The sequence below is a fragment of the Corella eumyota genome, chromosome 2, assembly GCF_963082875.1.
Source record: "Corella eumyota chromosome 2, kaCorEumy4.1, whole genome shotgun sequence".
Classification (NCBI taxonomy): domain Eukaryota; kingdom Metazoa; phylum Chordata; class Ascidiacea; order Phlebobranchia; family Corellidae; genus Corella; species Corella eumyota.
Window position 1 is genome coordinate 12269977 of NC_137491.1, and position 27380 is coordinate 12297356.

General features: G+C 30.6%; 1 protein-coding gene across 2 annotated transcripts; it reads right to left on the reverse strand.

The window, feature by feature from the left end:
• Positions 1 to 288: 288 nt before the first annotated feature.
• LOC145741330 (uncharacterized) lies at positions 289 to 26345 on the reverse strand. 2 transcript variants are annotated; one of them, XM_082558903.1, is made up of 40 exons: positions 26166 to 26345; positions 24826 to 25158; positions 24478 to 24642; positions 24049 to 24134; positions 23570 to 23771; positions 23235 to 23356; positions 22556 to 22666; positions 21961 to 22086; positions 19953 to 21247; positions 18015 to 18895; positions 17784 to 17903; positions 14739 to 14895; positions 14513 to 14613; positions 10037 to 10170; positions 9707 to 9819; positions 9158 to 9420; positions 8760 to 8945; positions 8380 to 8503; positions 7880 to 8054; positions 7506 to 7693; positions 6832 to 7020; positions 6349 to 6465; positions 6039 to 6167; positions 5876 to 5955; positions 5645 to 5795; positions 5234 to 5358; positions 4859 to 5069; positions 4461 to 4618; positions 4091 to 4229; positions 3795 to 3879; positions 3551 to 3698; positions 3176 to 3383; positions 2828 to 2931; positions 2589 to 2643; positions 2370 to 2507; positions 2135 to 2237; positions 1783 to 2001; positions 1457 to 1594; positions 1227 to 1342; positions 289 to 1080 (listed from the first exon to the last, which is right to left on the reverse strand). In XM_082558903.1, the coding sequence occupies exons 1-40, from the start codon at positions 26315 to 26317 to the stop codon at positions 847 to 849; spliced, it is 7881 nt and encodes a 2626-aa protein (XP_082415029.1). In that variant the 5' UTR covers positions 26318 to 26345; the 3' UTR covers positions 289 to 846. The 2 variants fall into 2 exon arrangements, with proteins under 2 accessions (XP_082415029.1, XP_082415030.1); XM_082558904.1 differs by lacking the exon at positions 22556 to 22666.
• Between the last annotated feature and the right edge of the window lie 1035 nt (positions 26346 to 27380).

The window sequence follows — 27380 nt, forward strand, 5'->3', positions numbered from 1 at the left end:
GAATACTTAAATCTTTTCAAATCATGAAAATTGCTCAAATAATCCCGAAATTAGTTTATTAGAAATATTTAAATAAGACGGCGGTTGCTTCAAAAGAAGCTAAACCCATTTTTTTAAATCCGTTGGAATTTTGTTTGTTTATTATATTAGTTGCTTTATAAAATTACAAACCAATGTTAATACATGGTATATGCTTATAATTATTATCTGTGGGTTAAAGTTTTATCTTGGTAAAAGTTATTGATTTCCTTGCTGGCCTATATTTTAGCTTTAAGAAACAAACAAGTCTTACAGAATGCAATTTTTGTACTTGAATATATCGATGTGCAAACAATGTCGCGCAGAAAGGCAATTAAAATGTAACACTCTGACGTATATGATGTTTTTCGAAAAAACGACCAAAAAACTTAATAACAGGATTTGTCGACATAGTAATTGATAAAAAAGCAAAGAAAAAATATATTAATTTAAACCTAAGTTCAAAAATTAAGATACCGGTTTTAGATTAACGTAATTTTGTAGACACCGTCTAAGTAAACAATACAGTTAACCCATAAGTAACATATTTGACAAGGTATAAAAAGACAGTGCTGATTTTCCTAATTTTTATCGACAGTGAGATGTTTAAATTAAACAAAAAGTCAAGTTTAATTTACAGCTTGGCAAAAAAACAATATTCTTTTAATGCACAAAATTAATTATTAAGAATCGACAAAAGTATATAAAACAACTTCGGATATTAGCACTTCTACATTCTAAATATAAATATGTAAGTCAATTTAAAAAGTAACACAGCAGGGGTAACAACTTAACCCCCTCATCCCTCTCTTCAAAAAAAATAATTTATTAAAATAAATTTTTTTCTTTTCTTAAATTGTTTTGCTTCCAAGGCGGTAGTTCATAAAATTGTTCTTTTTTCATTTCAAATAATTTCTCAAAGTCTTCGGCTGATAAATAGGTTTCCAAATGGTTAGGATCCACGCCTTCGGGTAAAGGTGTTGCTCTTAGTTCATCTAACGTGTAAATTAACCGGCTCAAAGTTTCGAGAATTTTCGGTATTGGGGTCGGCTTTTTAGAACGCTAAAATAAAAATTTTAATAACATTTTTTTCTACAAATTATATATAAAAAAATTTTTTAAAGATGTTAGTTTGAAAACAAATTTATGAAGTTTTCCCTCTAATTAGACAAATTTTCAAGTTTTACAATATAGTTACTCGCTATTACCTTTTCATCGAAGGAGATTTTCTGCTTGGGCAATTTCCAAATAAAAAACGAGTTTGTGAATTCAAGAGGTTCGTGGTTTTGATAAATAAACATAGGCGTACACTCTTCACGGTACTCTATAATACAAGTTATGCTTGATAAACTTAGAACAGCAAAAACAAATGAATCATTTGTTTTAAACCTAAATATAACCTACATTGTTAAAGTATACTTATATAAACTTGCTTTACCTTTACAATATTTTATAGCCGTTTCCATAGAAAGTCTTTTATTAATGTCAAGTTGTCGTTTTGCTGAACCTTTCATATCAGGTTCTGCATTGCCTTGCCAGATATAAACACAGTGTTCATTTTCAAGTAACACCAAAGCTGTAACAACAAATTAAGGCAGTTAGATATAGGGTTATAAAACAGGACCAAATTTATAGAAAAATTTTTGTAAAAATATATTATTAAACGGATTAGAAATTAAAAGAAACAAATATTTTATATCTTAAGATTTAAAATAATTACAAAAGAGATCAAATTCATATTAAAATATTTTAACATCGTTTAACCTGGCTTTGGAAGATCGTGAAGTTGCACTTGTAAAAGGGGATAAACTCCAGGCAGCACATCTCCGTCGTCGTTTTCGTATTGAGACACTGGGTGGAGCTCACGAGCAACAAATTTGTCGCCAGAGGGCGATAGATGCCACGCCCTAGTTTGAATTTCTGAAGCTTCAGAGAAATTCTCAACAAGACTTAAGTACTTCGTTCGCCTAACCCGACCAAAACCTACACAAAATTCAGTCAATAAGAATGCGATATATCATTAAAATAGCATAAAATGCATTTTAAAAGGCTTAACTATTTACGGTTAGGTGAATACATATATCTTATTCTCTGAATTACGATTTTTGTAAATTACCTTCAAGAAAATCGCTATTTTCTTCTCCCTCCACGCAAATACTTAAATCCACGGAACCACAACGCCTACGAAAACCCATACAAAGCTGCTTTCTTTCTTGCAACTGTTTTTGAAAAAAATTAAACTAAATTGTTACTAAATTTTATTAAATTAAAAAATAATAACATTTTCTTAATACTTTATTATATAAAACATATTTTGTTAACATAAAATTTAACTAATAAAATCAACATACCTTTTTGCCTGCATTTTCTGCTAGTTCGCGTTGTAGTTTTGTAGATTTACATCCATGCCATACAATCACCTTAGCAAGTCTTCCATTTAAAGCTATAAATGATGCTTTCGAGCGCAGGGATTGGGCATCACAAGGTACCTAGTTTAAATAAAACAGTTTAATTTTAAATATTCTAAAATTTTAATTTTTTATTTAAAAATAATTTAAGCGTAGCCGTACCTGATATAATGTTGTTTCTTCAGCGTAATCACCACTTACACTGTACAATTTCCAACTACAAAACCAATAACATCATTACCTTATTATATAACCATTTAAATACATATATGAGCTATCTTACAGTCTACAATTACTGTATTACAAATATTATCTAAAGAACAAAAAAAGAACAGTGATAAAGGACTGTAAGGTGACTCATATTTAACAATGGTTATTATGAATAAAACTTGATAGTTTACCTGTAGAAGCCTTCCCTGTTATCTTGTTTTCCATCAATGACAATCATTGAACCATTAAAACATTGTCTTAACGCAGGTGGGTCTTTGCCATGACACATAACAATCTAAAAACATAAAGAAAAAGATAGTCAGGATTCTATTTATGAACATTCAATAAAACATTAAAGTTGTGTTTTTAGTTAAATAAAAAACACAGCCGACATATAAATATTTTTTTTAATAAATAAATAAATATAGAAGCAGCTATTTTGTACTCTTAATTTATTTAAAAAACATCCTAATACACATAAAAAACACATTTATTGGACAATAAAAGTTAATATACATTACAGAAAAAGCATATTATACCTGTGCTCCTTCTTTATCAATTTCAGTTGCCATAATCGCAGATGCTCCTTTTTCGTTAATTGTCGAATCACTTCCAGCCCATAAGAAATAAGCTACCCTCTCTCTTCCCTTTGCTTCGGTTTTCTTTAAATTTTCGGTAGATTTAGCTGCCGACCATTTGCCAGTACTTGAAACAATATATTTCCATTGAACAACATATGTCTCCCCTCTGTTATAAAACAATGTGTAATAAAAAAGTGTTAAATGAAAACTGTTTTAGGCTGGTATTTTATTTATGATAAACTTTACATATTACGAAACATGGAAGTATAATAACATACACCTATTTTATTCCAAGTCCTTAAAAATACATTTATATTTTGCAATACAACATACCTGTAAAACACGCCCTGGACGTCGCTGTCTTCCAACAACTTCTTCTCCTTATCAGTGGCATGCCAGGTTTGAACCGATGACGTCACTACCGTTAAGCCACGCCCGTCGCTATCGTACATATGACCATGACCTCTTAAAATGCTGTGACCTATATTTTATTACATTTTTAATTTAAGAGTAAAGAATATACTAAATTAAATACAGAAAAAATATTATATTTAAATAGTAGTAGGTGAGGTAATACCTTCAAGTTTAAGTGGAACAGCTTCAGCTTTTTCCTTTTTCATTTTATGAACATCACAAGCTGTTAAGTCAGGTTTGATGGAAGCCTAAAATAACTTTTGTTACTAGAAAATATTCAAATAATACAGTTTTTAAAGCTTAGTAAATGTATGACAGAGTAATTGTTACAATCACATCAGTAGCTTTGCATCAAAAATGACAGTTAACCACCCTAAAAATAAGGTTTAAAAAATGTAAAGTTAGCAAAATTTAATAGCAACAAAAAATGCAACGAATTCAGAAAACCAAAAATTTTACTTTTAAGTTCATTTCGCTTGCTACATCGCCTCTTGAAGTTTCCCTTAACGCTTGTTCTCTTTCTCCTATTTCTCTGTGGATATTCGACCAATCTTCAAATTTTTCTTGAAGCAAAGCGGTCTCAAGATTTTCGTTTACTCTGAAATTGTTTTAAATATTTTTTTAAACTTCTAAAACCCGGATTAAGAATTGATATTAAAACGGTTTTCAATAAATAAAGCACATTTTCCAAAAAAATTAATTTTTATTGCAAATCGCTCTTAAGCAATATATTTCAAGTGCACAACTGTTTAAAATAAAAAATTATATATTTAACTTAAAAAAAAGGCAATTTTTTTTAAATAAAATTTTAAAATTATTTTTACTTCACCTTGCAAATAATCCCCACGACGGTCTCGGCCCTTTAAGATTAGTTGTCATTTCTGTTGTGGACACAAATGGGCAAAAGCCTGCCTCGGTATAATCGTAACCTTGATCCCATAAAGCACGTGCCATTTTGACAGCAAGTTGTCGGTTTTCAAACGAAACCTAAAAATCAATTTGCCAAACATTAGAAGACCTTGAACACTTTGTTTATTTACACAAAATAAAAGTTTGTCCTTGAAAAAAGAGTGCCAGGAGAAATTAATTTTACTACGTCAAATTATAGCTTATCGATTTGCGGGTTACTAATAAAACACAATTTCAAGGTTAATTTATTTTTTATCTAGTACAAATAATGAATTCTGACGTAGATTATAAACAATTATTGATTTCAAAAAAAATTACCTCTTTTCCTTGCCAAATGTACATTTCAGCCCCAAAATCAAACACATAAGTGTCGTTAGTTTCAAGCATTCCCATAGTAGGGAGTTTTCCCCAAGATTGTTCGTCTGGTACAAGTTTGGAGTCGATCATTTTGTAAGTTTTCGCGGTCGCCTGCGCGTTTGCCTCGAATAACTCGTCCTCTTCGCAGCCACCTGATGGCGTGAATTCAGTCCTTTAAAAATAAATTAATTATTAAAAATAAAAAACAAAAATAAAAAAAATTTCAAAAAAATATTAAAAAAACGGAATTTTTTACTAACTAACCTAACTAGAACCTAAATTATTTTGCTTAGCAATTAATATTTTTATTTAAGTTTAATAGGTAAAAAAACTAACTTTCCATTTAGATGTTCCCAAAACTCTTTGGTTATGCTTGAAGAAGAAACATTTTCTTGAAATGTAGTAAGGCTTGTTGCTTTTGATCCCATGTCACCTTGATGGATAATGTAATCAGCTATTTCCTAATAAAAATACAAAATTTTAGTTGATATTTGAATAAATCTATTAATTTTACTCAGTATTATTTACCCAACGTGTTCTAACTAACATTTGATTATTTAAATCAAATTTTATAACGAATCACTAATGTTTAATAATGTGCAAATTAGTTTATCAAGTGCAAAAATAATTAATTGTAATTCTTTATTGTAGAACGAAATAACATACTGGCATTTAAAAATTTCAAAATACCCAGATCACAATAAGAATACACATTTAAATAACATAGACAAGACGTAGGATATTTACCTGTATTTTGGCCTTTTCGATAATATTACAAAATTCACCAAACCAAGCGAACAAACTGTTTGGCAAAATAAGTAGAAAGGCATCTCCACTGTTTAGAGATTTGCTCGATGGCTCCACCAAACGGGTTTGGATTTTTCGTCTTCCTTTTGCCCTAACAACAAAAACGCAGTTTTTAGTAAAACGGTATCATTATATAATAACCTAATAGGTAAAATATAAAGAGTCCAATACCTTAACAGCATTTTGCTCTGCCAGGGCTGCAAATCACTTGCACTAAAAGCTTGTGTCTTTTTAGTATTTCTTAGGCTAACCTAAAAATAGAACAAAAAATGTTTACGACTTACATAAACACACGCAGGTACGATATAAATAATATTGCAAAATATATTTATACCTTGCTAAAATCAGCTTTGGTAGCTAGTCCAGCTAAAGCGGCTGAAGTAAAATTACTGCCTCCGAATCTGGTGGCCATTCTTTGCTGTTCTAATGTACCCACATTGGACCTGTGCTCAGTGTAAGAATCCTAAAATATCAGATAACAAAATCAAATGTTGCAGAAAAAGTACTTTGCAAAATTTTTAATAGTTTTAAAAAATATTAAAAATTAAAAAAAAAACATTAAAATTTTTTTATTAAATAATAATACATAAAACAGTACGGTTAACAAAAAAATTAGTTTCCAAGTATTTTTTTAACTTATTTACTTTAACATCTTCTCTTGCAGCAAGAGCTTTTACAGGATTGCGACTTCGCTTTCTTCTTGTTGATTGACGTTGGACTCCAGCTTTCAAGTGACCGAGATCAGTTAAACAAGGGTTTGCCTAAAGCAACATCAAAATATAAGTTATGAAAGGCAACTGGTTAGGAATAAGAGTTTGAAGAGTAATAATTCTAAATACATACAAAACCGAATGAGCCTCTGACCGAAAACTATAAGCAAAATTCTTTGACCGAAAAAATATAAAAACGTTTTTTTACCGACACTAAGATATTTTCTATTAATCTCCTAACCCCTATCCTTTCTTGAAAAAGGCCTTTTAATTTAAAAAAATTGAAACCCAATTTTAGTTAGATGTCCTTTTTCGAGATTCCTATTTATTAAAAAATATCCATTCTGTCAAACAAACTTCGGTTTTAAGGACAAATAAAAGGCCGTAAAACACATCAAAACAAAACTTTAAAATTACCATTTCAATCTCGTTATCTTGAAACCACGTGGTTGGGTCTGTATCCGCTACTGGACTGTCTTCTTCATTTACATTCCCGTTCTCGTTAGTTACTTGAATGTGTTCAATGTTAATTGTGGTTGCTGTAAAAAAATTCTTAAAGTCGTCGTCCACCATTTCAGGGACGACTGTTGTTCCATTTTCGACGTTCTAAATTGTTTAAATTAATACATTTAATTTGTGAAGCATTCCTAATAAACAGCTAATTCGAGTTTTTTAATAATTTTACCTTTGCTACTTAAATAATATAATAACCAGTTACAAAATACTTTTAAAACAGTTATTTAATAATTATTAATGTCAAGCGATAGCCCGCCCTACGGTCGGAAATCAAATTTTTGTAATATGGTCACAACTCGTAACTATCATAATATGGTCACAACTCTTATCTAATATTGGCCTGTTATAATTTCCCCGCGCACCACAAACGGCAGTTTTATATATTTTATAGGCCTATAAAAGGTCTGCTGAATTCCATTTTTTTAGGTTAAGCATACACTTTATAACTTGTGTAATGAAGACTCAAAAATATATTCAAAATGTTAAATAATATATTATAGTTAACCCCAATAATTTTAATAACTAAAAAATTGTTATACTATTGAAAAACAAAATTTAAAAAACATATCTTTGACCTTAACAACATCGCGTTCCAATCCTTTTTGTGATAATTTCAAAACTTCTGATAATTTCGAGAGTCCATGACCCTCCTGTTCTTCTGTGACGTCATCAACCGTAACCGCCTCGGCTTTGGTAGGTAAAACCGGAAGTACCCTTCGTTTAAGAGAGGGAGAGGAAAGAATAGGAAGCATTTTTCCGCCCTCTTAAAAATTTAAAAACATTAAATTATTTTTAAAACAAAATTTGTTCAGATTTGGTCAAAGTTTTTTAAAATAGAGTTTTTATTTAGTCTTAAAATAACTTAAAATTATTTTAAAAAGCATTACTTTTGTATTAAAAATTGTTATATAGTTTAACTAGTATAGTTTTTTTTAATTTTCCCCTTTACCTCTCTTAGATCTTTTTCCCTGAACTGTAAATTGTTCTGCGTCGTTTTGCTTTCCGGTTTTAGTTTTCCATGTGGTCGAATTTGCCAATATCGAATTTAACCGATCGCTGATATTTGCTTTACCAACTGAAGAATTCCGGATTTTAGACAAGTCGTTCGTATCAGTTTTATCCTCCTAAATTTATATTAAAATTCTAATGTTAGATATATTTAAAGAAAAGCCGACCTGAGTAATTGTACTAAAACTATTTTAGTTTTAAAGGGTATTACGCTTAGCTTTACTTACAAATAACCTTACGCTACTTAAAGAAACTGCCACTTTTTTTAAATAAAAAATACATTTAAAATAACATAATAAACTGATCACATAAATTTAACTAAATCAAATTAATTAAAAGCAAATACAAATTAGTTAATATTCATTTGATTACGTTTATGAAGACACTAAAAATATTTTGGAAAATGGAGTACAACTTTTTTTGACATGGGGTTTTTCTTACCTTCCATTTTTCTCCATTTTCTTTTAGTTTATTAACTCGATCTCCAAGAGTGGATTTGATTGGTTTAGATTCCGCGTTTACATTTTTCTTCCAACCTTCATTATTGTTGTTAAGTTTTCGTAACCTAAACAACGCAAAGTTTTTAGTTATTAAATTTAAATATATGAACCGACCCTTAATTTAAGTTGTACGTAAAATAAAATATTGTGCACAATTTTTAATAGTACAATTTATTAAAATACAGGAAAAAACAAAGACCAACACCAACAATAACAAATGAAACAATAATTAAAACATAAAAAAATAAAAACAATAAAAAAACAACAAAACCTTCAATATTTAAATAAAAAAACAACATAAATTAAAGATTCATTTTTCACCTATCTTGAATAGAGCCAGTCGATTTAATCACAGTTTCGCGGTGCTTTCCCATTTCACTTGAATCGTCACTCTCGCAATTGTTTTCTTTTTCTTCCGCAAGAGGGCTCGGTGAGCGCAATTTTCTTCGGGGCGATGGTGGCGTTTTTGGTTTTGCCGATTTTTGATTTGCTTCAGGAAAATTAAAACTAAACAATAAACGTAAATGAGTGTTTAGAATATATTTTTATTTTACAACGTTTCACTTTTGTAGACTGACATAGTGTCAAAGCTTACTAGTTTTTACATAGATGCAAAACATAGTTAAAAAATAAAAAACTCAGTTAGAAAATTTTTAAGAAACTGATTATTTACGGTGGTTAATACTATCCTTTTGAACATCAGAAATTAACTATCTTACTTCAGCAACGATGGTGAAAGTTTTCCAATTTTTCTTGGTTCCTCCTTTTCCGAATCCTTACTTGATGAAATCGAATCTTTAGGAAGACTTTTCTTACTTTCCTCTTCACTACTCTGCGAATTCGATCGCGAGAGATCACTTGAGTTCACAGATAAACGAGTTGGTCGGTTTACTGGAGGTAAATCACCGGTCTTGGTCGTTGATTTTTTTGGACTAGAATCAGTTGTTTTTATAGTTGGTGGTTTAGAAGATTCGTCAAAGAACTGTATACAAAATATTAACATAATATTACGTTCAAATTTTGCTAAAAAAATAAAAAAAAAATATAGCTGGCTTAAACTACGTTTTGGAGATTAGCTTAATTACAAGTGATTTAGATGAATCCTCATTATTTTAATCAAAGAATAAACAATAATGAGCAGCTTAGATTTAATTTAAATAACGCTTAAGTTAAATTTAAACTTAATAAAATAGTTCGTAACTAGTTTACATTTTACTACAATTTAATTTAAAATATGCGATTTTTTTACTCAAAGGCGTAATTTTCACCTTATTTCTATCAATGACTTCTCCAAACTTTAACTTGGCTTCGTGTACTTCGTTGACGTCCACAGGTTGCGTGTTGAAACGCTTATTCGAACCACGTGACCTCGTGGGAAAACCTACGTGGTAGTAAAACAAGTTTTTGGTAAGACGCTAATTTTGTTAAAAACCGGTATGCCAAAAATCAATCGGTTAATAAATCAGACAATATTAAAAACAGTTTAACAAACCAATATACAATGTTTTCAGTTAAGTGTTTTTTCAAGTTGGATGTAAATTATATAAATATAACAAGTTAGGTAAATGTTATTAGCATTAAATGTTAGTTTGGCTTACGTTTAACTGGTGAAACTGGAACCTGTCTACACAACTTGTTAAAAAAAGTAAGTCGTTCGGAAAACGAGAGAGGTACTTCTTCTTCGTCAGAACCTTCTTCCTTCTTTTTCTCACTTTCTTGGTCGTCAGGTGTTCTGAAATTGATAAATTACAAGTAAATAAACAAATCAAAAATTAAAACGGACAACATTAAAATCTTAAAATTTATATAACTAGAAAAATACTTAAAAACAATGCTATTCCAGTAAAACTTTACATATCGAAAAATAATGTTTTTACTTTAAATAATCGCATAAAAATTAATAATTAACAGATTATATTAAACAACGTATATATTGTCTAGTAAAACCCAATTTGTCAAGTAAGTTTACTTAGTACCATCAAAGCGTGCGTTTTTTAAAACTAAATAACATTACTGTGCGACGTGTGTTAATTTCTAACCCCTAACACGTGGAATTAGTCTTATAACTTTTAATACACGGATTGTTTCACTATAATGCTATAGAATCACAGTAGATCACATTTTCAACTTTAAATTTATAAATTTAATTTCTACCTTATAAAATCTTGAAACATCTTTACACTTATGCATGCCATGAACAGTATTTCAAAATAACAAATTGTTGAAATATTTTCGAATCTACAGTTTTGTAACGTTTACTTTAATTTTAATAATTTATTCGCCTTTTTCCATAACACTTACTTTGTTTTGTTTGTCGTTAATTATTCAAGAAAGAGATGAACGAAAAATGACGTCAACATGATAGTTTTAAAAGCTAATAAATTTTTATAAAAATTAAAAACTGAAAAATACATTAACGTTGGTTTAGTCAATAAAGTAGTAAAAAATGCATTGCACTACCTGCTTAATATTAGCAAACCTGTCTTAACAATAAAAACCTAACTTGTCCATTAATTCAACTAATCATTAAGGAAAGGAGTATTTGAATGATGTCAAGTGCTAATAAGATGGCCCTTACAATTTATAGCAAACCCATCCAAAATAACGCACAACAACCTTTGTCATATCATTCTACAATAACAGACAACTTGACTTTAAACGCAGGCTGCATGGCTTTCTGTAATAAGCCTATTTACTAACTAATTGTTGCAATTTCGTTAATTTCCATGTATGATTGTGTGAATACAGGTAGGCATGTCACGAATAAACAACATCCAGACACCAGTCATACGCCATAGCGCCACAACAATCAGTTGTCCATTTTTAAATCTTGTAAGAAGATTACAAAGAGTGGCGCACCTTAATTTGTAAGTAATCAGTGTTTAACAAGGTCAAACTGCCGCGTTAATAATTAATCTTTGTAGTAAATTTTAAAGCAACAAGATTCATAGGAGTTAACATAATAAAACGCTTAAATTTACTAACAAAAACGAACTATCAATTCTAACTGTCTTTTATTGGCCACTTTATTAGCCTGTCTAAAGTTACATAGCAGCAATCCAATTATCTTTTGTTATTTAAATGTGAAATTTCCCATTTTGACTACTTCCTGTGACAATTTAAGTTAAAGATGATATCTCAGTCGTTATATTCGTTATCGCAGCTTATTTGCTGACTAACAAAACATACTTCAATAGCTGCGCGACTGATTTATATCTAAAATTACGCGCGCTTTCTAACCGCAAATACGACAATTGTGTAAAAACAATTGACTTTCAAAGTTAGAGGTAATAATGCTTATGGTTACTAAAGTTTAATTTAAATGCCGTTGACCTCAGATTGCAACGAAAGATTAGGTCGGAACTGTTATTGTGTTGATAGCATTACTAACATTCCAAACATTTTCAATTTGATTATGAAGTTTGCAACTTCCTTATTTAGGTAAACAATAAAGAAATTAACTTTCAAGTTTTTAACTTTTTTAAAGAAAAAATATATTATACTTAGTGTGTCGTTTTTTAAATAGAACTTAGTAAAAATATAACGTCATTTAATTATAGTGTTTTTTGGAATATTTTATTTTAAATTACGACTTTGTACCACAAACCGGTTTTTCGTTGTTCTTTTTACAAACTACTTCTACAACATAATTCTCATAATGAAATAATCCCCCCTGACTACACATATAACTCAAGTAATTTATTCCACAAAATAACAATACCTATTTAAAATCAAATTTGCTAAATCAGTAGTTGGCAAATAGTAGCACCACGATGCGTAGGTGCTAAATCAGTAGGTAATTGCTTGAACTAAATTTAAAGCTAAACCCACAACGTTAGGTATATCAACTTTCCGCAGCGAAACTTGAGATAACAAAAGATTAGTTACGGAAAATTTAATTGAGAAGTTAAGCTTGGGTAAATATTTTAAGCAGGCTGGATTTGTGTTTTTGGTATTGCGGGTAAAGTTAATTAAAAACCTGTGAAAATAATTTTTCAGGCTTTTAAAGTGAATTTATAACACCAGAATTTTTAACTGGTAAAGCAAAAATTACAAAGTCAACTAATGTCAACAAAACCTTGTGACCTATAAATATAGTTTTAATGTACAATATGTCAATAAATTACGCCTTGTCCGATAAGCTAAACGGCTATTTATGTTTTTGTAATACGTCTTTGTTAAACTATCCAACTTAACTAACTATACAAACACTTTGTGACACTTTGATTAAAGAATAATAGCTTACTACACAAAATCCTAAACTAGTTACAATCCCATTTAAGCAATCTAAACATGTTATTTTACAAAGCGTTTCAAAGAATATTAAATTATAGTTTTCCTAATCTTGTCTAAATCTATAACTTTAAAAACGTATTTGAGGTAATACATTGGAATATTATTAACCCAAATTACTTCTAACCTTTGTGAGTCATTTCGAATTACCTTAACCACAATCTGACGTTTCGAGCTAACGAGTTTTCAAGTATTTGCTGTCACCGTACTTTTTAACAGGTAACCGAAAAAAGTAAAACCTACTTAAAAAAGGTTGACACATAGGTCATTCCAACGTTGCCTTTTGACATGCATCGTGTTTATTTTTAAAATGCATTGCACCATTTAAATACAGACACGTTTTAAAATTCAAACAAATTTGTTTTTAAAGGGTACTTTAAAAATAGGCAACGATTAGGTGGTCAACTTATTACTATGAAGTGCATGGAGAAAGCGTTTGGATAGACAGACTTGAAACATAACAACGTCTAAACCAATAGCAACACTTTTTTTTAAATAACACAACATTTAAAAAAACGTTCTTGCGCGCTGTAAGGTAGTTAGAGTATCATGTTGTCTTGTAGCGTTTTGCGCGAATAGGCGTTAGGAAGCTCTTGCTTTGCTAAGCCTTTAAATCCGGGTATTCAACAATATTTTTTAAATATTATGGCTACTAGAGAGCAATCAAACGATAATAATACTTGACTAACTCTAAAGTGTCGTTTAATATTTTACAAAATTTTGTGCAATAATATTCTCTTTTCAGCCTTAATACGAGCTAGTATTTGTAAATAAAGCTAAAATAACACACACTACTACACTAAAATTTAGCTTGTACCAAAATACTTGAGATTTTTGTACATGCATTAAATTTCACATGGTTTCCATCCGCTAATTAAGCTACTTTTGGCTTACATAGTTTAGCTCAAGGCCAGCACAAATATACCACAACCCTTAACAAGCGACGAAGCTGAATTACAGCCTTATTGTTTATCCTGTCACAGTACGTGATTGCACAAAAGGTTTCTACAATTAGAGGTAATTGATACGACGTTGTGTTACGCTTATTCAATACCATGCAAACACATGCTTCAGATAGACATTCACGCGCTTTGAAATTCACTTAAATAACCCTTTCACTTGGTTTGACAGATGTAACGAAATAAAAACAAAAATCTAAATTTTATTTAACTATAAAGTCTCCATGTACCAGAACGTAACTGACACGGTTAAACTACTGCATGTAAACTGGCTCGTTGCACAAATATATGTTTATATCTTTTTGAGATAGATTGTGAACTAAATTAATCACACAATGGCAACGACGTTTTACCAAGCGCAGCCTAAATAGAGGCAACCTAGTTTAGCGTATCCTCTTTTATGACGTCATAAATAAACCAGAAACTGAACACGTGATAATGTGTCATCTTGTTATCTTAAATTGCAAAATTAGGATAGCAACGCTACTGCAATAAACTGGCAAGGCATCTTTGAACGACTCTGTTTTTAAAAACTGCATGCACACATTTAGAAACTGGTTATAACTATTTCAATGGCCAGCAACTGTTTTACACTTCTTCGTCCTCTAGTAATTTATAGTTGTGTAAAAATAGAAAAGCCTCCAAGGACCAGCAATTAATATTAATCAAAAAATATTGCGACAATATAACAACAACAAGCTTAAAACCGCATATTTTAAACACTATCAATAACAAAATGCATACATTTGAACCTTAATAGCATTTTTATCACGCTTACTACCTATATTTTGTAAAAAAAATGAAATTTTTTCATGTACTCACTTTTGTTCCAGAATTAGTTCCTTGGCTGAGTTCACGTCCTCGCCTGTGATCGGCTGTGTCATGCTTCGTCGCCCACGCTTCTTACGCGCCGAAATTTTGCTCTAAAAAAGTTAAAAACTTGTTAAATATTAAACGTTGTTTGTTAATTGTGGAAAATAATATTGTTTAATTTAATTCAATCTGAATTAATTTTTAAATCATTAAGAAAATAGTGATTTGTATTTACTTGAATTGTGGATTTTCCAGTACTTTTTCTTTGTATTTTGGGACTTTTTGAATAGTGTGACGTCACGGGTACTTCCGACTCAATCTTTTCTTCAACTTCTCTAGTTTCATGATTGTCTCCATAGTGACCACTTTGGTTAACTTCCATGTCACGTGACCTAAATCAATGAAAAAAAAGAATTTATAACAAAAAGTGAAAAATGTTACTATTTATAATCTAAATTATGTTTTTGAAGTTATATATAAGTAAACTTACCCACAGTTTGTATTTGACACTGTTCTAGCAGCCAAATCACACATGACTTAATTAAAAAATAGGCTAATATTATAAATAATCGACAGCTTTTTTAGAAATAAAACTTTTTACAAATATTTTAAATTTAAAAAAGTCTTTATTTTTTTTGTATATACTGAACACGTTCTGTAATAATGTTATCCATTCAACGTTATACTTCTAACATGTATCTATATATTCTGTCCCATAAACAATACATTGAGTACACTAGACCGAATACTAAAGTTAATGATCCAATTTATGATGACAAAAAGCTTTCAAGTTACAGAAAGCCGTAAACGCCCCCTTTAAACAAACTAAGTAAGAGCAAACAAATATTACAAACAATATCAAGTCAAACGCGAAATTTATAAGCCTGCCATTTTTAAACAAAACTAAAATTGCTCAAAAATTGTAATAAACAAAAAATTAGGCTGGTATAGGCCATTACAGCTACCCTGTTAAGACATATTTGTACCTTGCAATATTTAAAAGCATTTTCTAATTTACAGACACGCTACTACTAATAGATATAAGTCAATAAGAAACGGAAATGGAGAAAGCCATTCAAATAAGAGTGTACATTTATTTAAAAGCTATAAAACCAAGTGCTAAAAGCCAAAAGGAAACGTAATATTTTAAGGTGTAATAAACAAACATCTTATTACCAAAGACAAAATGATTCCAAATAAACTGTAACTATTTTTTATTATTCATGTTACAATTATTTAAAAAATACTACAAAAATCCCAATAATTACTGTTTTAAATTAAAAATTAAAAACAGAAAAATGCTTAGCCTACTAGCTAACGTTTATAATACAATATAAATAAATTCTTAAAATTTTATACAGTTTTTATTAATATTTTGCGTTTATAATAATAGTCAAATGCTACTACAAAAAGCCTACTATAAACACATGACTAACAAGCTGACATCGATTATGGTTGAAAACTATTTAACATCAAACAAACATTTAAACAATTGACTCCATTACGTGAGGTACATAAATCAGGTTACACAATACTTAAATCTATTATATTCACAAAATTTAATTTGATATGGCAACTTTCAGTAATGCTACATATTTAAAAACTAACAAAGGCTTGTTTTAAATACAAAGGTCTATTAAATGTACAATCATTTATTTTCAAATAAATTAATTTAGAGTAAAATTTACCATTTTTCTAAATCATTTTAACACAAATATTTTATGTTGTGTAAAAAAATATATTATTGCAAGGTTACATTATGTAAAATGCAACCATTGCACAAATTACAAAAAAATGACTAAAAAATTTAAAAAATTATGCTCTATAGCACCAACTGACGAGCGAGCACAAAAAAACAAACACCCACGACTTTTCAAAAAAGCCTTTTGTAGAGCGAATAAAAATATAAAAAATACACAAGTAATGTTTAACTACTATTTAAAATCAAAAGTAAAATGATTTAACCTATGAACTGTCTTTCTTTTTAAAATTTTTAACCTAAACAGTCGCATTTTAGACCAATCTGCTTGGCATATTTATTAGCTTAGCAATCAAGAGTTAAACAGTAAGCGTTATTAAATTCAGATATGTACAAACTGGAATCAAGTGAAGTCGTATACTACACAATACAAAAAGATTGGAGTAGTCTTATACTGCATAAATGTAGAACAATCTGCATACAAAATAGTGAAAGAAGAAATAAAACATAGGATGATAGAAAACGAAATTAGCAATTTAGTGAAAGTAAGATAATATCATACAGGCAGTTCAACTCGCCAATTTTTAAATTTGTGTTAACCTAATGTGCATACTAAAATAATTGCTTGTGTAAAACATATATTAGATATTAAACAATAAAAATCGCAATTCAATCTAGAAGAATTTTGCTTAGCTCGAAATTAATATTTAAAATATGGTAAATCGGAAATTAAATACATCTACAAATGTACAACAAATAAATTAGAAGATAAATACCAAGACACATTATATAAAAACTAAAACATTGCACAGACAGCATAAAGGATTAGATGTCAAATTAAAACACTTGCGCACATAGAATTGTCATAAACCCTCAAATTTATAAAAATTATGATCCTTTTTTATATTCTGATATTAAGTGAATAAAAAAATAATACAGTGGGTTTATTATTTTAACAGAATATGGCCAAAGCATGAAGATAAATTATAAACAGGATATCAGTAACGGTAAAACGTTAATAAACAAACAATACAGCAAGTATATAGAACAGAAACTTAAAATTTTCTTCAGTAATTAGTTGTAGACAAAACTAATTTAAAAGGTATACCCGTAACCTTTATTGCTGTTAAATTTATTGACTTCGTGCTTTGGCAGGGCTCATTATGCCAAAAATTCCATGACGTCATTGCCACGAGTTTTATGTCCTGTTACGTCATAGAACGCGTTAGAGTAGCACGATAGGAAGATAACATAACGTATAAATGGCAAATGTGATGCTTACAAGACAGTGAATGACACCGAACTAACAATTTTACAAATCTTAGTTTTACAGTTATCTTTAAATATAATCCAAGAACAAACTTATTGTTTCTAAACAAATAAAAACCACAACTAAACACAATCTAATTTTAAATCTCCACAATAAAAATACAAACAAAACGATGTGGTAACCGGTTTGTAAAACGCAAACGGACATACAGACAAAACAACTGACACAGGCGGACACGGACAGACTACTGACTGACTGTTCTAAATAATCTTTTTTGTCATGCAAACAAGAAGTAAAACTACGCTATCTACCTTTTGCTGACTTTTTCCTCCCAGGCGTTCTTGACATCGTTAATACTGGCATTGCTGACGTCACTAGCGCTGATGTCATCACCAGCTTGAGAATCCGATTTGAGCAAACTTTCCAGTGACCTTTTAAAATTTTAATATTGGGTTAGTAAAAAAATTATAACACACAAACCACAGTCTTGTTGTATACAGAGTTAGTTAAGACAAATCATAAGAATATAAAAGCAAACTTACGGTTTTGCCGTTGTTTTTTCGCTGTTAGAAGTTTGACTTAACCTTCTTTCCCACATCGACTTTGCATTTGTAACCTTTGTTGTTTCTTGTTCGTCATCAGACGACGATTCTGAAGACAACGTTGCCTCTTCGCTGTCATACTCTGACGAAGAATAAACACTAGAGGGACGCCTCACTGCTGATCGCGTTACCTTGGTTGCTATGGCTTCACGCTTAATAGGAGTGACGTCGTGCTCAGCAACCGACACACTTGCTTTAAGCTCAGTAGATTTTCTTGGCGAGGGAGTAGGCCGCAACGACTGGGAACGGTTTAGGTTCTCGAAAATGCTCTTGGTTTGGTTGATAGCTCCAGATCTAGGCGGTGTATGTTGTCCATTCGTGCTAGCCTTGTTATTACGCTCTTCCACTCCGTTACTAGACGAACCGGACTTCCCCATGTTCTCAAACAACGCCTTGGCACCTTGCAACCTTCCCATTCTAGCTTCTTGTAAGGCGTCGTCCTCGTTTGCGTCATAAGCTGTTTGTTGTTTTGCCTTTCGATTTTCCCACATCGAGAGCATAGATCCAACCTTAACACTCTCCTTTCGTTCTAAGCTTGGCTCCTTGAGGACTTCTGGAGACGGAGACCTCTCGACTTTCCTCTCCGATATTTTCTTTGTGATAACCCCCAAATCCTCCGGAGCTTGAGAGTAATTCACTTTTTCTTCGAGCTTGGTTTCCCACATGGACTTCATGTCTCCGATGTCGACAGCCTTTGAGTTATTTCCCGAAGTATTTTGGGTTTTTAAACCGTTCTGAGAAGAATGATCCAAAGCTTTCTTGTCATTAATATTGGACACAGTTTTAGCAGGAGCATAAGACTTTGGCTTGACGTCTTTATCCTAAAATAAACATGAAATTTTTAAAATACTAAAGCACAACAAAGGTAAAATTTGATCAATAAAAATGTATAAAATTTAATAAAAAAAATATTTATTTTAGAATAAAATTTAGCATAATAATAATGATAAATTATAACTTGTCATTTTTTCATAGTAACTTGACTAATGTTTTTACTCAGACGGCGTTTAGTTAGCTAGTGTAAATTATTAGGTCTGGATATTAAAATTAGAAAGGAAGTATGACTAATGAGGCATAATAAACGTGTTTTGTAAATCACATTTTTTAGACCCTCTTTACTTTTATCAAATATAAGTTTTTAAGTTTCAATTTAAGAAACGCTTTGTTGATGGGAAATTGAAACGGTATTTAAAAACTTGACTAAATGTCAATGCAAACGACTTCCTATAGCACTGTAATTCGCCACAGTTCATTGAACAAAATGACGCAATAAATATACATTTGTTCATTATAAAAGTAATGTGACTTAATACCAGTAACAATTTAGTACAGCTAAAAAGCGCTTAATTTAAGCTAATTAGGTTGTAATACAAAGCTTAACGCCGTGCTATTTCAATTTAAAAGTTATCGGCTAATTGGTGTTATAGCGACCCTTTTTAAAAAGCGTTAAATGGTGCATTATTTTTGTTTTAACTGTTTTACGATAGCATGTGATAAAATTATGAACTACTTTGCGTTCATGCGTTGTCCTGACAGTTAAAGGGTTAATTAAAATATGAATAAATCAAAAGCTAAACAAAAACTATTTAAATTACTCGGAGATTGTTCACGAAATTAAAGTAATATTGGTTGGTAATATTTTCGTAAGCCTTTAAAATACAATGGAGTAATGTTTTAATATTTTAAACTGTGGCATACACATACACAAACTTCCTTAATTATTAATGACCTTTTATTACAGTTGGGTTTTCCCATATGTTTATTGTTTAAGCAAGATAAATGAATCAAAGCAAAAATATTTTTAAAAAATGTTTAATTTAGTGTTCTGCATAATTGTTTAGTTATTAATTTAAAATTAAAAAATAGCCTAAGACTAACCGGGGCGTCCAACCATGACGAATCTACGTCACTGTCGCTACTGCTTCCCTCAGATAAGACTGATTCGTTGTCGTCTGTCGAGCTGTCGTTCGCATATTTCTGTGCAGCGATTCGAAGTCTTCTGCGTTTCTCTTCTAGAGTCATTTGTCGGAAAGAACCTCTTACGGAGACTGACATTTTTTTGTTTGTCGTTAGTCTAGCTTCTTGAGATGCTGGAATATTGGTTTTGATTGCTGTATTGTTGTCTTCAGCCTTAATTTCGGTTTTGTCTGGTATCGATTTTTTATTGGGAGGCCTTACAAATTTGTTATCTGAATTTCTGGTCGAATTATCTAATTTGTCGTTGCTTTCGCTTTTGCTTCGTGAAAAACGACTTTCTTTGTTATTTTGGTCGTCTGCTGAGCTTACAGTAAACACTGTATCATAATCGTTGCTTGGCAGGCGAAAAGAATTGCTCAAGCTGCCTTTTTTGCCTCTCTCCTCCCCTCTCTCGTTTTTAGCGTTTGCTTGTGACGCACTTCCGGGACCGAAACTTCCTGATTTGGCTGATATGTTATTTTGTTGTGATATGGAGCCGGGGAGAACGTGATTAGCTTTGTTTTTCAAGGTAAAAAGTTTTTCACTAGCCAAATTGTCACTTTTATTTTTCGGCTTGTCTTCTGACTCGCTCTTTCGCTTTCTGTACAACTCGCTATATTCAAAACCAGGTTGTTTAGGGGTTTTAATTTGAATCACCTCGCTTTCTATTTCTAATACGCTTGGTAGAGTATCAGAGACTTTTGCTGCGGATTTTGAATCGGCCTTTTCTGGAGTGTCGACTAAACTCTGACGAAATCCGCGAGTTTTTATAGTATCTATTTCTTCTGAAAGACGACGAAATGTGTCGATCGCCTCCTCGGCGCTGTAATTAATGTTGGATTCTATCTCAGTCGAACGCTTAGATAAACTTGGATAAGTTTTCTCAGATGAAGTTCCAAGTTTTTGTGAATCAGCTTTGCCTTTTGTCTTGTCAAGATCAACTTTGCTTTTACGTGCGCTTCTTTTTATATTTTTATCATCAATTTTCAAATCAAAAACTTCGGGTAAAGTAGCGGTCTTTTTTGGTACCTCCGAAGGAGTGTAATAAGCAGATAACGGTACTTTAGCTTCTGTAGCCGGTGTGGAGGGTAACACAATAGGAATAGGCTTGTTTATTGGTTGCAATTTATTACTTCCGTTTGTGGTGCGTTGTTGATTTGTGCCAGCTGGAGTCAGATACAATGAATCATCGAACGTAGTTGGAACTTTCGATTCGACTGCAAAAAAAAGAATACAAATCTATTTATAGGCATCATGAAAAAAACAATAACAAGTTCACAACAACTAATTGTTGCACTATTGATATAAATAGAGCACTTAATATAAGTATAGAGAGGGCGTTTTCTATACAGTTTTTATAAGTCATCCATCTATTTTAAAAAACACTGCAATAAAAACATTACAATTATTTTATTCCTCCAGGTAATTTAAAAAAATACTAATTAGCTATCATCATAAAAGTCATAATACTTTATATAAATCTTCTTTTAATTAATCTGTATTAAAAATTTGATTTACAGAGCACACCTAAGCACTGATTTAATTGCTGTAACTTGTACAAGTATTACATTTCCAACTAACATTCCTAGTAAAACTATACACGACAGTGAAAAATAAATTGAACAATATATATTCGTCTAATGGCACTTGACGTTTTCCTCTTAGCTTTGCAGTCAATAGTCATTCAAATTATGTCATAGTCACGTGACCCAACGGAATATTGACAGTGTTATAATGTGCACAATCGTATTAGATTTTTTGAATTTTTTAATTGCGTTTTTTTTTTGTAAACACACAGAAATGTGTAAATAATAATATAATCTTAAATAAAACAAGCAAACTGAAAATGGATTTGGAAGTAGAAAATATGCATTGCAATTAAAATTTAAAATGTAAATAAATCTTTTGACATAAAATCTGTGACATTTACCTGGAGTTTTAATAGGAGTTGAAAGTTCAGCTGGTTCAAATACATTATCCTCTATGATATTTATACTTTTGTATGACGGGCTAGTTACGGGCGATTTCTTTACTTTTGACGACTTCTTAGACTTTCCTATTGTACATAAAACAATATTGTTGTAATTTTAATAAAAATTAAACTAAAATAATATTTAAAATCAGGCATTATAAAACAATATTATATCGTTGAACGTGTTATTACTGAACATAGATTTAGTTTTTAACCCTACGACCAGGCAAATATGTTTACAACATAATTTAACCATCGTGTTAATATACAACATTAACATACACATTTAAATGTTATTTATATTAAGAATTTGCATAAACAATTGCTAAGCATGCAACATTTATAATGATAAATTACAGTATTGTTAATAAGCTCAATTGAAACTTTGTAAAAAAAAATTAAGTATAAACCATAAACGCCAAATTTAATTAAATTTTAAATTTAATTTTGTAGTAGTTTTAAATACAATTCTTTATGTAAAAAAATATTTTAAATTATATCGCTAAAATTTGACCCTCCCCAATTGAGCTTAAAAACAACCCCTGATTTGCACCTGTTGGCTCGCGTGTCAGCGACTCGATGACTGCACTTAAGGGCGAGTCATCCATAAAATCAAAGGTGGGCGAAGTCAGACTGGTCACGTCGAAATAAGAGTTAGAAAAGTCTGTTACAACAACACCACAGTCAAGCAAACATGCAACACCAGATTTTATAATACTATATGCTTGGCCATAAACGTGGCATTTAAAATTTTATATAACATCTTATAAATTAAAACAAACAAAAAATTATCTTGTATATAGGTATGTTAATATGTAATTTAAGTATGTTTAAGATATTCTAAGATTTTCTAACAAACACTCTTGTGTATAGAACACAGGTGCGTCGTATTTTAAAGCGTTTACATAAAGACTTGTTACTACATGTTTATATTTATAGACGTTTTATATAAAATGTAAATGCAAGCGATTTATGCCCAAACGTATAATGTGTAACAAAAGCTGTAAAAGAAATACCAAGAAATTGATATACATCAATTATTTAAGAAAAAAAATTGGTTTAATTACTACACACCAATGAAAAATCTTACAACCAATTACATTAAAACTATGCCAGTTATACCACCGAACCCGTAATTATTATCTTAAATCAGTATAGATTAGAATGATTTTATGTCTCCTTTATACCGAATGATTTTATGTCTCCTTTATATCAAAATAATCACAACTAACCATTTGATTTCTTTTGATGTGGTTTTGCGGTTACGTGGGGCAGTGCGGAGTTACTCTGTTGTGACGTGTACCTGTTTAGTGTCAAATTACTTTCCTTGTCAACAGCTGCTTGCGTATGCAACCTGCATAATGAAATACATGATTGTAGTTGTTGTTTAAATACGGTTTTATTATTGACTGATTAAACATTATGTCACGTTTACTCATGTTTAACTTTAAACTTAATTTGAATTAACGGTTATCATAAAACATATAAATCATTTTTTAAATCATTTTTTTAATATTTGTGTTTTTATATTTTTACCCAAAATAATATTAAGTTTAATAAAACTTACTTGTTGCTTGGTGTTAACGAAGTCCGGCTGACAAACGACGGTTTAGAACTTGGTGGCGTCACCTGCAAGCCTTTGCGCATGCGCTCTTTGTGCCTTTCCATCGCTAGCTCGGCTCGGGATTGTTTTTTGTCCGTGGCGACACGTGGTTGTGAACTTTCAGACGTCATCGTGCTACTTGATGACGTAGAAGACAGTGTATGTCCTTAAAAAAAATTTCCAATGAAAAAAGTTTCCAAAAAATGTATTGGTTTGCAATTTACTTTAAAATGCAAAAGAAAAATAAACTAAATAATTAACTATGTAACATGATACTACAATGATTTATTAATGAAAACATGTGTTTTTTAAGATAAAAATAACATTAATTGGTTGAAAATTCTTAAGTTAACAACTGCTATACAATATTTATTTGAATATCCTTATGTCTTTTTTTGAAGTACACTTAAATAAAAATATGTATAAATAATTTTAATATATACTTGATTCTCTTATTGGAAAACTTTCCGATTCTTCCAAATCTAAATTTCTTTCAGTTTGTTCTGTTTCCTCTTTCAAACTTTCTTGACTGAAAATAAAAGTTTAAAAAAATTAAGAAAATGTCGACTTAATTAAGTCATTACATAAGTAAGCAATTTTGCCCACGCTTTTGAATAGGTAAAATGACCGGGTTACATCGAAGTTAATTCAAAACATGGTATAAAGTACAGAAAATTAAAGTACGACTTGCTTTATAATAAAACATAAAATCTACTTTAAAATTCAAAAATGTTTAACTCTTATTAATCGTTTAGTTGTTTGTTATTTTTTTAAATTTTGTTCCGGACTTTTGGATTAAAAATTAAACATAATTTTATTTCTGAGTATGACTAAACAATAAATTCAACATTAGTCAAAAATCGAATTTCTACCGTCTAGTTTGGTCACGTGGTCGACTGGTAGCGACTGAATTTTCTTCTGTTGACGACTTGCGTTCCAACTTAGCAATTCTTTCAGCTACTAATTCCTTGTTGCTTAACGGTTGCCCTACTGCTGAGGCTGTTGCCGATTTCTGCCCAGGCTTTATATTTGTAGTGCTTTTTGTAGTGCAAATTAAAAAAGGGTAAAGTAAATATAAATTACACAAACCTACAAAATACAATTATTAAATACTGTTCAAATTTAAATCGAAACATGTAATACTAGGTGCTATTTACACTAGTCCAAAGGTAAATATATATTATTCAGGAACCACTAACATATGTTATTCCTTAACTTACCGAAATGATCGCCTAAACGAGCTGCCTGAGTTATTAGAAAAGCCACTGTTCTGCTGTTGCTGTATAGACGAGGGTGCCTTTCTGTATGACCTATAGCTCTGCGCATTCCTTGCCGAGTCAAATCCACTGGGCTTTGAGCCCTTTTGAAACTTGTACAAATTTTCAAGAAATCGTGTTTTTGCTTTTTTGGCTACTTCCTCCTTTCCATTTTCAGGGTTTTTCGTCGAACTATTTGACATTTTTGTAGCGGCCTTTTTGTCGCCCGTGGAGTTCGATTTCAAGTTTTTAGAATTTTGGTCGCAAGTTATACTGTTTTCCTTTCCTGTAACACGTCTAAAAAAACATAAAAACAATCGTTTTTTGGATTTTAAAATAAAATTTCACAGGGCATAAACACAACGTTATCTATAACACTAGCTCTACAACACAGCTACCAGTTATAAGTTTACCACTTTAACAGTACTTATTTGTAAACATGTGTCCAAAATAATTGGCCCCACTTAAATGCTTTGTTTATAGCAACGCCCAACGCCTAATGATTAGGAGTTAAATTCAATATTTTAATCTGTCGAAAAAATAAACTTAAAAAACATGTTTATCAAGTTAACATGCATAAAGTAGCGGCTTATTATTGACTTACATAGCTTTAACCATTCCTTAAAGAATAAAACCTGAATTCCTAAATTGTGCTACCTTTTATAGTATTATAAGTTATGCGAAACATAAATTTTTAAGTTACGCTATATGGTTGTAAAATCCTTTTACTTATACATTAACCACATTCTATCTAACCTATTTCAGCATTTAAAAGTACAAACAATATTCGCGTGCTCTCTAATACAATAGAATTGTCAAGAAAACTGTCGATATAGCAACTTCAACAAATATACTTTCCGCAAACAATAAAACCTTCCAAGTACTTAATATTGACTCGTAAATACTGGAATACCTTTGTTTACTAAAAGCGATAGTTTTTTGTTAATGCTAAAGCGTGGCTTAAACATTTAATAAAATGGCTTAACTTTATTATCTTACAGTACACAAACATTTCGCAAATTGCTAGTCTCTGACAACTAGCTACGGTTTAGCGAAAACTCAATATATTAATAACGAAAGCGACTGGTTATTACCTAAGGCTCTAGGTTATATACTTATACATCGACGATGCCAATTAATTAACCAAAGCGAATGTTGGTTATATAAATAAACACATACTCGCTTATCCATATATAGTATCACTAATAGGCCCATATTTTCCAGTAAACCCTAGTCTGCTAGTACACATAATTTAAAAATACTTAGCAATTTTTGTCTTTGCAAAGTATTCAAGCATGTCCTACCTCATTTTTTCGTTTTGCTTTTTTTCATCCTTCGGGGTCGATCGAAGTGAAAACTTCCACGAAGATTTTCCACGAGAAAATTTTCCATCGTCAGTGGTTCGCGGGGTGGAATCGTTGGCAAAGCGAAAATCAGTGGTGCGCGAAGCTATCATCTCAAACAATCAAATTCCTATGCTCAATTAAAATATATTTTTTTAAAGTAAAAATTATTAAACATAACAACCTAAAAACAAATCTTAACCTTAGAAAATGGTTTGCACAACTAAGGTTTGTACATTTTTTCATTTTTAAGTGTAATTATCAGTATCGTCATACGAATATACATTTATCATAATTACAGCACATACCACTAATTACATACGTTTGTGAACTAACACCGTTATGTTATGTCCATTTATGGATAGACAAAACATCTAATTACATTCACATAATAACAGGTATTTATCATTTAATTGAAATTATAAGCTTTACTTTAAATTAAAGACACGATTGTCTTTGTATTTTTGTGTATTGCCTTCTTTATAACTTTTTCAATTTTATTCCTAGGATGAATTTATACAGTTACGCAACCATAATTTCTCTTTCAGTTTTAGCGTTTGGTTAAACTTACAGTCAAAGTTTGGCAATACAATAAAAATCTCTTTCTTTTTAAAACAACATTAGTATTTACTGAAACAATGAAAACACTTTAGTTTCTGTTTAACCTTAATTCAATATGCATAACTTTCTTTTTAAACATAAATATTCTATGATGTATATAACTGGCTTGTCAAGTGTAAAAAAATAATCCACAGTTTTTCAGAAATTCCAAAAGCATTGTCATTTTATGGTTTTTACTCTTTGTTGTGCACCACGTGATCAGGCAATATTTTTGTTTGAACAACAAGGCCATTGTGTTTTAGAAACAAAATTTATCCGACGTAGTTAAGTTGTAAATACTGTTTAACTGCTACACACCTACAATTATTAACAAAGCATAAATAAAACAGGGACAATTTATTTCTTAAAAATGTTTTAGATTAAGCCGCTGTACTATAGCCGTAATATATTACATGATATATATTTATATCAAAAAGTCTTCAAAATTAAGTGTGTTCAAATCAAATATTTAAACTCAAACAATAATCGCTATGTTCACGAAACTCTTGTAAAACCGTTGCCCCGATAATCAGTGTAAAGTCCACACAAAATAAGCCATCAGCTATTTCTATACTT

Bases quoted from the DNA above. Each gene is read 5' to 3' on its own strand.
- LOC145741330 (XM_082558903.1), bottom strand. From the start codon at position 26,317: ATGATAGCTTCGCGCACCACTGATTTTCGCTTTGCCAACGATTCCACC. The intron at 22,667-23,234 runs GTTAGTTGTGAT...TTGTTGTAACAG, and splicing joins ACATCAAAAGAAATCAAATG to ACTTTTCTAACTCTTATTTC. The intron at 7,694-7,879 runs GTAAAGGGGAAA...TAAATTTTTAAG, and splicing joins GGGAAAAAGATCTAAGAGAG to AGGGCGGAAAAATGCTTCCT.